The sequence below is a fragment of the Cyanistes caeruleus genome, chromosome 2, assembly GCF_971803275.1.
Source record: "Cyanistes caeruleus chromosome 2, bCyaCae1.hap1.1, whole genome shotgun sequence".
NCBI classification, from domain to species: Eukaryota; Metazoa; Chordata; class Aves; order Passeriformes; family Paridae; genus Cyanistes; species Cyanistes caeruleus.
Window position 1 is genome coordinate 81063432 of NC_141702.1, and position 11670 is coordinate 81075101.

The 11670-nt window shown below is 39.7% G+C and overlaps 1 protein-coding gene across 3 annotated transcripts in view; it reads right to left on the reverse strand.

Moving 5' to 3' along the window:
* Window positions 1-5196: 5196 nt before the first annotated feature.
* DRC8 (dynein regulatory complex subunit 8) overlaps window positions 5197-11670 on the reverse strand; it is a 31010-nt gene continuing 24536 nt past the window's right edge. For all 3 annotated transcript variants that reach the window (XM_086878174.1, XM_086878175.1, XM_086878176.1), the window contains 4 exons: window positions 8288-8367; window positions 6620-6662; window positions 6453-6519; window positions 5197-5461 (listed from right to left, as the gene is read on the reverse strand). In XM_086878174.1, coding sequence (XP_086734300.1) covers window positions 5325-5461; window positions 6453-6519; window positions 6620-6662; window positions 8288-8367 — 327 coding nt within the window. In that variant the 3' untranslated portion in view covers window positions 5197-5324. The remainder of the gene's footprint in view (window positions 5462-6452; window positions 6520-6619; window positions 6663-8287; window positions 8368-11670) is intronic.

Genomic DNA, 11670 nt, shown 5'->3' on the forward strand with positions numbered 1-11670 from the left:
TGCATTATCAGCTCAAAACCACACCTCTAGAAACTCTTAGAACTCCAGTCTGGTTATTTTAAGCACTAGGGTCGTGTCTAGGGGAAGACACGGCTGCACACCATAAGGTAAATCTTAGGACCTGTTCTGCACTGGGGGATGCTGCTGTCTTGGTAGGAAAGAGACTGCTGTTGACAGCAAATATTCAAGTGGATATTCAATATCCACTTGAAACATCTTATTTTGAGCTATTTTTTTAATGCTACCATTTAGGCAGGTATTTGCAACAAGGAAGCCTCTTCCAAAAGGCTTCTAGAAGAAAGAGTCCAGAATAAAAGGAATTGGTTTAGTATACAAAAACACAGAAGCAACATATGTGTGTTTTTAAGGCTGCAGTGTCTCCAGAATAATAGCAGGAAAAGAAAATTTTACACTGCTGTGCTTAAGCATGATGACTCTTGCTAACTCTTGCTTGCATTACTGTAGACAAGAATTAACTACTTACACCCATGGTTTTACAGATTTGGTCATTTCAGTGGCATGACTTGAAGCTGACTGGACATCTCTGTTGGATCTTCGACAGATAAGTCTTCTTTAAAGAAACTAAAAAGTTTTTACAGTGCCTTGTGAGCCAGTGCATCACTGTTTCTGAAGCTCTTCTGTAGACAGAATTACCTTTAAATTCAATGGATGTTCTCTCTGAATACGAGCTTTAGGATTTGGGCCTTAGGACACAAATGCTGTGATCAATCTTTTCAGCATAGTGAGTAATATTTTCGTGGCTTTCTGAACTACACTAAGCCAAAGTGTAGCCCCAGGGATTCAAAATAGGTTAAATGGGAGAATCTGCTTTGTTTCCACCTACATCATTCTTTAGCTTTTAAATCAGCACAGTCCCCATGCCTAGTAGTGACCTGCCAAAAACACCCTCCAACAGTAAGAGCAGATGTTGTAATAGTTAATTTTATAGTCAAACCTATCATGGCATGAGATACTATGAAGCAGAGTTGTGTTCAATAAAAAACAAACATACTTGATGTGGACTGACCTGTTTAGAAGTTGAGATCTCAACATGCAGTCTGGAACAAAAAACTTGAAGACTGAGAACTTTATTAATTATGTTACAGGGAGGTCTGTAGGCACTGATTTCAATCAGACCATCATAGTACAAAACACTGTGCAAACAGAATTAGTGAGTTTACTGATATTTCCTGTCTCCTAGTCTTTATAATTCCTCTGCCTTTATACATAGAGGGTCAGGTAGCAAGAGACTGTGTGACCTTCCAATACCTCTCATGAAGTCCAAAATGAAACCTGTCTGCCAACCTCCTGTCATTGTCAAGACTGCTGTCTCCCTTTCACACAATTATAACAGTATTACTGGTCATAAAAAATCCTAACTTCCCATGCCTATCCCAGCCTTGACTGAACTCCAGCATCCCCAACCACTTTCCCCCATGAAACTGAAGGCCCAGGCTCTTCCTGTTGCCTGTGATGAAGGCTTTGCCCACACTGATTTCAGTGGTAACAAGTCTAGATCCAGTGATAAATCTCACCCTGATATGGGCAGCTGTCAGAGAGCACAGCAGTGCATCAGCAGTGTGGAGCAAAGCAAAACTCTCTTGAATTTTCAATCTTCATGAGATATCATGCAACTGTATTAATAAAATGACACATAAGACAACCAAAAGAAAAGACCAACTGAAACAAGAGGAAAAGGTAGAAAATTCTTATTGTGTGAGCAGAGCTAAGAGCCTGAACATTTTACAGGCTCTGTGCGATGTCATGGGTGAAGGTGCACAGATGAACCCAGTTCTTTCCCTGGAGTCCCAGGTCTGATGCTGGCCCATTAGTATTTTGGTGAAGGAAGTCCTGCAACTTCTGTTTCTGCCCACAGCCAGTGGAGAGTCTCAAGCAGCTGTAAATACCACGTTGGTACACATTGCAGTGGGAAAACACTGAAGTCTTCAGGTGTGAATATATATGGGACTATCACTAACAGACAGAAGAGTGTTTTGGAGAAGCAACTTCAAAGCTGATGAAGGAAACACAAAAAGCAATGTATTACCTGGAATATGAGCAACTGTACTCCCAAGCACAAGCTCAGCAGCTAGAAGAATTCCTCCACAGTATCAGTAAGATTGAGGTCTCCACTATACAATAGATAAGACCTGACACAGCTGAACCTACTTAAGATTTTAAACAAGTAAAGTCTTGTCCAGACTACAACTCATAGCAGTGATGTAAACAGCCTGCTGATTCAGTTGTACATGTAGATGGTTTCTAGTGTTTGCTTCTTTGATTTCTTTTTCTCCTTTTAATTTTGTTTTGTTTTTCACATCTGGATAATGAGTTCCCTTCCCTCTCCCTCCTTCAATTAGGTCAAAAAACCCTCCGACTTGCCTAATTTTTTCAATGCCTTGGCTCTACTTCCCTGTGTGAAATCCAGGTGCTACACTGGTTCCTCCCTGGAGATTTCTCCTTTTGTTCCAGTCCCTTACCTTGGTTCCTGATCTTCAGGGAAGAGGCAAAACAGCCAGCAGGGAGAGGTATGTAATAAGAGACAGCTCAAGCCCACTCAGCAGTTCAATTTGTTCACCTCAAAGAAGAGGACAAAGTAACATATTTTCCCTTCAAATTTAGAAACAAAGATGGGTTTTAGTTTCACCAAAATGGTTCCCTAAGTCTCCTCTCCCTTTCCCTAGCATATGGGTCTCTGCTCATCCCCAGGGAGCACAGAGAAGCAGGGCACTCAGTCCCTCATGCAGCCTACCACCCCATGGGGAAAAGGGTGGCCATGGGCTGGCAAGTGATGAAAGGCACAGGCAAGGAAACAGTCATGTGTGGTTACTACTCAGACTCTTCTGGGGTGACCTATGTGACAGCTGCTTTAGAAGCCTGTCAGGTCTATTTAATCTCTAATTTAATCCTAGCTGCCAAAGTGCACTTAGGTTTTAGGATCCTACAGTCTGATGTTGGTTCTTGACAATTTTTTCACCCCCAGTTTGAAACTCTGTAGCAATAAAATTTGCTTGCTTATGCTCAAAGATAAGACTGCAATCTGCTTTTGTCTGTCCTGTTTGCACCTATCTTTCTTGGGGACAGGTACAAGAAGATGGAAGTGGAAGAGGGGCTGTACAATAAATTCAGACACAATCACACTTTTTACTTTCAAGAATACCCTCTTTCCTTGCATTTGAGAACTGAAATATATATATATATATAATAAAAGAATGTTTGTTAAGATCCTATCTGCACTATGAATTGTAAGTGTTGTACATGGACATCCTGACTTGACACAGCAATAGCTGAGGCAGCCTCTGGGGAAACACTGCTAGAAACAAATTGTGCTCTCTCTGGAGCACTGGGAGGTATGAAATGATATCCTGAAATAAACATCTTTCTGCTGATATCCAAGATGACACTGACAAGGACTCCAAGACTGCATATGAATGAAACTTGCACTCACATCACCTGTTTCAGAAGTCCAGTACAACACATCAACACATCTTCCATTAAATGGAAGAAGGTTTCATCAACAGAAAATAATTTCAGCATTGAAAGACAGACTGAAGAAGGCTAATAAAAATATACTTTCTTAATAGGCCTCTGTTGCTCTTGCTTTAATCTTCAAAAACCAGTATCTTCCCCCAGTATAACACTAATGACAGCCTTTGTTTTTCCTTCACTGGCAATGAAGTGGAACACATAGTAAATGTATTAACCAGAGTGCATGGCTGAGTTAGGAGCAGTGCAACAGTGTTTCCCAGATGCAGCTTAGAACTGTGCAAATGTTGTCTACCTGCATTAACTCTTCATTGTCTTGCTGTTTAAGCAAGTATCAGTGAAAGACAACTTGGGTTAGAGAAGTAAAGGGTGAATCAAAAAATGGTCTCTTTCAGACTGCTTACATCACTCAATTTAGATCATGCTAATCTTTTCTGTGTGAAACACAGCAGATCACTAGTAGCTGCACATGAAAGCAGTTTGTATGAGCTTCCAGCCCAAAGGAAACAAATGGGCAGGGCAAAAGACCTGATATGAGGAGGAGCCCTAGGCTCTATTCTCAGCGCTGCCACTAGAAGGGCATGAGAAGGAGTAAGGATTCAGTGCCTCTCCGTGTCAGTCTTCCCTGGGTTTCATCAGCTGATGAAGGCTGTGGATGACACAGAGCTGGAATATGCAGTTGGGACAAACTGCAGTTGGAGAGATAGAACACAGTACAGGAAGAAAGCAAACTTGATAGAGAGTAGTAAAACAGAAATGAGATGGAGTACAAAGTGCAAGATGCTACTCTTGAGGAGCAAAACACAGAATCTCCTACAAGCTGAGATTTCATCAGCTGCTGGTCACTTATTAGAAGATGATGTACAGCAAGAACTGGACAGGAAAGAACCTGAACTCAAGTTAAAGAACAGCCATACAGTAACAGGAAATTATCAAACCAGAAATGAGAAGAGCTGTGAGATCTGTGGTGGTCTGCTAGCAAGAAAAGCTGAGACATCCATTCTACACTAATATCTGTCGAAAAATGGTACTTCATCAGTTTATGAAAATCAAGTTCTCATCCTGTGATCCTAAGTTTTGAAGAGTAGAAATTACTGACTGTCAAACTGATTACAAAAGGGGAACTGTTCATTGCCTATAGTAACCAAAATGCTCTCAAGGATTAGGTTGACTATGGAAATGGTTGGAGTGTTCCCCGCATGCTTAAAATGAAAGCAAAATACCATGACAGTGGATTAGTAATATGAACTGGAACTAACTGGTACAGTTCAATAGCCTATGGTAAACAAAACACAAATACTTGAAAGACACTAGAAATTATAAAAAGTTTATTTGATCTATTATAATATTTCAAAATATATAACCTACCTGGTTCCTTATTAGTTAAACACAAACAAGGATTACAGTTAAACATAAAAGCTTCATCTTACTAGTATTAGTCACCTTAAGATACTCACTTACCTGCATATTATGCCAGTCTCATTTTCTGTTAGTTTTTCAAAAGCAATCATAAAGTTATTTCTTGACTTCATTAACATTATTTTTCCTGCTATTTTTCAACAAAATTCCATTATTTTATTTTCTAGACCTTACACAGTCAAGAGCTCTTTTTACAGGTGTGAATATATTTTATATGTATATGTATATGTATATGTATATGTATATGTATATGTATATGTATATGTATGTACACACACACGCACACATAAGCCAAGGAAACATAACTACACAGATTTTATTTTAATTATAAGCACCAAGTCACAAGCTGAGCTTTGTTATACTTTGAAATACATATTTCAACTATCTGTCAAGCCATGGTGCTGTTACCAAAAGGCATCTCAGACATTAAAGGGGAAGGTCTTAGTTTCATCTACTACCAGCTTTGTACGGTAGTCTCTGTAGTGAAGAATATCTGTTTCTGGATCTAGAGCAACAGCAAGCATGTCCTCCATTTCCTCCTGAGTAAAGGGCTCACCTGAAAGACAACAGAGAATAACACTATGTCTTGGTAAGAATCCTTTCAAGGACTAGCAAACTCCACAGCTTTTCCCCTGAAAGGATCTCCTTTGATTCTCACACAGAGGAGAAAAGGAACAAAACTAAGGATCTCATTGCTTCCCTTTTGCCAATTTAAGTCCTGCACACCAAGTGAGCCAGTCTATATGAAAGGAGACAGAGGTTCTGGATCTATCTGATCTTCTAGTTCCCAGGCAACATAACAGCCTGTTCCTCTCTGTCGCGGATTTTGAAACAACCATTTTTGTTAGAGTTTTTATCTTGTGCACATTAGAATTATTATCTCTCATTTGGCTATCCTTACACTTATATTCACATCATGGAAGACTTCTGTTTTTTCTCTTCAAAGCTGTTGATGGCCTACTTCATCCCTCAGAAAACCAGGTTACCATCTGAGGCTAGGTCTTGCACAAAGCCTGCACACTCTTTTGAACATGAGGCAGGTGTGCATGAGTCAGCCACACAAGAAAAGCAGGCTCTTCAAGAGATATTGAGGATTACAGAATGTACAACTTAAATCTTGTCTTTGAATCTCTTTGTTTGCATGCGGCTCTAGAATTAAGATCAAGATAATGTAAGAATGAATGAGCACTGAAACAACTGAAACATCCGGAAATCTAAGCTGCAATTTAACAGGACAGCAAAAAAGTCACATAGTTAGTGATCACGGAGGTGTGCACAGAATCACAAAATATCCAGACATGACTGAATTATGAATAAGAATAAAAATCTCTATTTTATAATGTCTGCAAGCAGGCAGATAAATGGTCTTTCTCTGCATCGTTGACCAGTGAAATATCCTCGTCTGCAGCCACTCATCACAGCGACAGCATTGTTTGAAGACAATGTATCTACTCCTGCAGGTTTTGGCCTGCAGGGTAAGGACCTCAAGGTGCCATACACATATGTAATGCTTTTTACATAAATACAGATATTACAGAAGTCATTACCTTCTTCAGTCAAATGTTTAACCAGGTCCTCTTTGGTAATATATCCACATTTATTCTCATCCAAAGCCTTTAAAGAAAAATAATCAAATTTGTGGTTTCAAGCTTATTGTATCAAAAAGCAGCAACTTTTTCCCAGCAAATAGGTACTTGAATATTTCATTACAGACCTCAAATGCATGTAGAATAACATCTTCTGGAATAGGCCGGAATCTGAAACCATGGAATCAGAAAAGTTACTGTCCACCAGTGTTCTGAAAAAACTAAATACAAGTACTAAAAGAAAAGGAAAGCTTATTTTCTATGAGAATTTACTAAGTTTTGTCTATCAAACATTTAATTGCAGCCTGACCTTTTGTAACTGTCCATATATTTAACTCTTACATCTTTTGTTGTACTACTGTTTAATTAGCCTTGTGCTGAGGAGCCAGATGAATGTCTTCTGCATGTCTGGGCTGGCTTGGTGGGTTAGTAGGAATCAGCAACAGATGAATCATTCTACATAGCCAATGCACTGAACAGAAATGGACAAACCAAGAAAACAAAGTTTTGTCCAGGTAGGCTGGTAGCTAGGCAACAGATCACCTAGTGGGACTTGGACAGTCTAATGAGCTGATGATGAGCAAAGGAGGCTGGTAGCTATAAAAGAAAAGGTCTGTCACTAACAATTTCAGAGAGAGGGAAGAACTGGGCACGTGTGTGCATGCATATGCATGCTTGATTTCGGAGCTGGAAAGAAATCTCAGTGCAGCAATGGAGAGCTTCCATATCCCAGCAGGCTCTCACCAAACCCCCAGAATACTAAAGAGAAGGAGCTGAATCCAGGGAGGTTTTAACTGCTTGACTGCTTTGTCCAAACCCGCCTCAGTCTTTTACTATCTAAAAATCAAATGTGCTAAGAAGCCTTGGATTTTGTGATCCAAATCTCACGTGCCCTTGCGTAAATGAACTATGGACACAGTGCCCCAAAAGATGAAGTGGGTCTTGACAAGCCTGCACTGGCCTGGGGAAAGCGTGCAGGGGGTATTTTTGTGTCTGTCTGTGTGTGTGTGTGTGTTTGCATGAAGAGGTATGCAGCAGGAGAAGGAGAGCCCAGAGAAGCAAGGCATCCTTTTGTGAAAGGGTAAACATCAGTGTGGAGCCACAGCTACTTTACGTGCAGAACACCCTCCTACCAAAGGCCCTCTGTGTGTGCAAAATAACTTTTCAGAATTTTCAAGACTGAGTTTCTCAAAAGCCTTGACTGCCATCTTTAAATGAAAAATAAACTCCTTGTAAGTAATCTTGCTTTAGTGCAAAATGTCAAAAGAGCACAAGTCCTTGTGTATCTGCAGACTTCTATGCACCTCCATGCTTTGTGACCACTTTTAGATCAGCAGTCTTTGAGAGGGCTAATTGCGTCTGTTCAGCTGTACCTGGCCATCATTTTGAGACACAAATATGAAGCTTGTTTACACAACTTATTTAGAATACATTAACACTCTGTGCTTCTTAGTAACTGTAACTCATATGTTCAGAGAAAGCAATAGTTTTTACCTTCATTTGCATACAAAATATTTCAGAGATACACAATAGCAATTCTGATTCCAATTAAAAATACAAAAGCTACATATTATTAATATAAGCTAATATTATTTATATGATCAGTATAGCACAATTTAATGTAGATAAACTAATTTTGAAACAAAATCTATACAGCTAATGTAAAATGACATTTAAATGACAAAGAAGATCTATACTCCTTCCAGCTTCATAAAATTTCTGTAGATATGTTTATTCAGAATCAATTCTGTCAATCTGGAATAAACTACAGACACATAAAATTTACTTTCCATTACCTTCTATCAAGTAGAACTTTTGTCATCACTGGAAGAAATTTTTCCAGATGAACAAATCCACCTGGTTCTTCTACTTCTATCTAAAAAAAGACCAGCTTAAGTGTGGAAAGGTATATGACTCTTGATTATCAAAATAATCCAAAAAACAGAAAATTGGGGTGATCCCTGCATTAAAATTACAGCATTCGACTTTGAATATTTATAACAGATCTTTATGTCACATGGCACTGTAACATCTGAGTGAAAGGCTTGTGATCAAATAGAAAGAGATTTGAGGAAGAGATAATATCCCAGGGAAATACAGGTCTGCTATTATAGACACTTGCAGCAACTCAATATTGCCCTCTTGTGCTTCAAAACCATTCATGCAAAGGAACCTGACACCGAGGAACTGATTTTATCTTCCACAATAACTCAGCAGAGGTTTAAACATTCAGGCTGAAGTCATACTATTAAAGTCTAACCGGATCTGGAGCCTTTCCAAGCAGTGTAATGTGAACCCCCATTACAGCAAACCATGAGCATGTTCCCTTGGCACCATTTTGAACTGTGCCACCCAACATTTCCCCCAGCAGATCCCAGCTTGGACCTTCAGGACTTTTCCCCAGCAGGATGGTTGGTGCAGCCACTCTCCATAAAACATTTACCAGGGTGGTCATGAGCTGCTCTGTGCAACTTGGCTTCAACACCCAAGGATGTTTCTGAGCATATTTAATTGGCTAGCTTGGATACGGCTCCAGTCAAGTGCACCTTAAGGATGGAATTTTTTGCTTTCATGTTTCATAGTCAAAGATAGTTGTCAGGGGAAGGACCAGAGAGGTAGACAGACTGAGTCAGGGCAGACCAAAACAGCCATAAGGCAGCCTATAAAATGCTACCCAAAAAAGGCTTCCCTTTGCCTCCCAAATAAATGACAAATTAGTCCCAAAACACTGGGGATTTCTAGCAGCATTCTCACTCCATTCCTATACTTCCACAGAAGATAAGCAACATGGTCAAAACTACTCTATGTCATTGGGGTGTATCCCTTCCCTGAAAATTTTATGTTTTGCTCCCGAAAGGAGCCCTGTTAGCGGAGCTAGCCTGTTCCTGTCTGTGTTGAATCTGGATTCATGCCTTGAGGTCTCACATGGCAGCAGCAACACCTTGCTAGGTCCCCTGAGACACAGCCCAGATTGAAGGAAAACTCAAACAGGCACTGATTTGAAATCTTCTAACTGAGCCAGGAAAAACTTAGTAAAGAATCTTCCTCCTGGGAGCTGGGTCAGAGCTGGGGCAGTTCCTGATACTTCCAGTTGCTTAAATGGAAAGCTGCAACTGCTGCTGCATGCTCTTTGCCAGTGCTCTGCCAGTGTTCTGGAAGGGGGTTGGGTGCTAAGAGAAGACAGCCATCACAGCTTGCTGCTTTAGAGTGGAAACTGGCTTGAAAAAACATATTTTCCATTCTATTTGGTGAGCCTAGCAGAAAGGATCTTTAGCAAGGAAATGAAGATGTTGCATGCTTCATTCTAAACCAAATGGAACTTTTACCATTACAGAATGACTTGTTTTGCTGCTTGCTTGATTGAAAATATGTAACAAAATGCCTGGCAAAACCTAGTCCTGAGAGGTGATCAGCATCCTCAGCTTCCTCTGATGTGGAACAAAAAGCTTCCCTTTCGCAGTCTGTATAGATCCAGCAGCATCCTAAGCACTTAAAATTAGTCCTATTTCTAACACTTCTTACTCTTCCTTGTGCTCATTCCTGTTCTACATCTCATTTCTTATTGATGTTTTTCTTTTTCTGTATGTCCTCCTCTTTTTACAGTAACAGTATTTGCTTGTTCAGACTCTGTGAGTTTCACTCTACTTCTTTCCTTTGGGTATATCCACATCTCCCATGACAACTGTATTGTAGCACCTATTATGTTTTGTATCTCTGTTCTCCCAGCCATAACACTGGGGCACTTGAAACATAAAGAAACAAAAACATCTTCCAGAGTTACCAGGCAGAGCACTGCATGGAATTCCAGGCATTGTAGTAACCCATAGATTAGTTTTCACCATCTCTAGATTTAGCATTTAATCTTATCTTTGTAAGGAGGCCTAAGATATGATATTAAGTACAGAACTGAGTATAAGGCAATATAAGAAACACTTTTGATAATTTATAGAGATAACATAATAATATGAATGCTGATTTTGCAGATATGAATAATGCATGGCAGCACGTGCCAGTTTAGGCTAGTAGGAAGATGAGATGAGGAGACACAAGTAGTGAGAAACAGAAATGAATCACAGCTCACAATGGGAAACAATACTGGGGAAATAGCTTGGTTACAAACTGGCTAACAGACACAATTTTTACCTTATCTAGATTAAGATAAAATCACATTACCACAGCCAATTATAGTGGCATCTTACATGAATTACGATATGCCTGTAATTACCATAATATATGAAGAGTTCCACATGAAGACAGTGTTCTTCTGGTACTAAACCTAGTAAAGTTTCATTTACAGACACCATGAAACATTCTTTGCTATTTATTCTCCAGCGCAGTATTCCTTAAGGTTAACCATTACTCTTGAATGTATTCTTTCTTCTTGCAGTATTTGTACTTTAATATTTTTACAATCAGCATTTTCATACATGTTACACTGCTGTATCTCAAGAATCTTCTACCTCATGGCTACATTGCAGTGTACTTTTTATATATTAATTATCTCACATTTTCAGTAATACTGAAAACTGGGCAAAAAAAAAAAAACTGTCAATCTCTTCCAGAGGAAGTGGTAGGCCTTAATTTCTCCTGGTTCCCCTGGACTTGAATGGGTTTGTCAAAGCATCCCCTGTTCACAAATCTGTATCTTCAGTGAGGAGTTGCACTGTCCATTTGCTGTAAAGAAAAGTCACTGTGGGACACTAAAAATATCATCTATATTAAGCACCACAACTTCTCTTTCCATTTTCTCTTGTTTGTCAGTAGGAGTTGGGACAATCCAGTTCTGAGAGTACAAAACCAGAGCAGAAGCAGACAGACTGCATAGTCGTGTTAAAAGAGCTTTCTCCTCTGATGGTTCTTTGCACTTCCTCATCTGAAGCAGCTGCATCATTTTCACAAGACTTAGTGCAAGACTTCTCACACTAAATTCTGACCTACAAGACACCAGACAAGCCTAGTGAGGAGAGACTACACTGCAACTATCCAAATTTCTGTTGGAGCAAGAAAACAGTAAGAGACATCAATTCCCACTATCCTGACCTTACCCCACCTCTCAGATCCACCACTGTCCACTCCTTAAAGCAGCATGCCCCTTTGCAAAAAGAATGTGAAGTGTTTTTCTCACTTCTTCGTCCTATTTATTAACCACACCACACCAAGGCACCAGCACACCACTTTT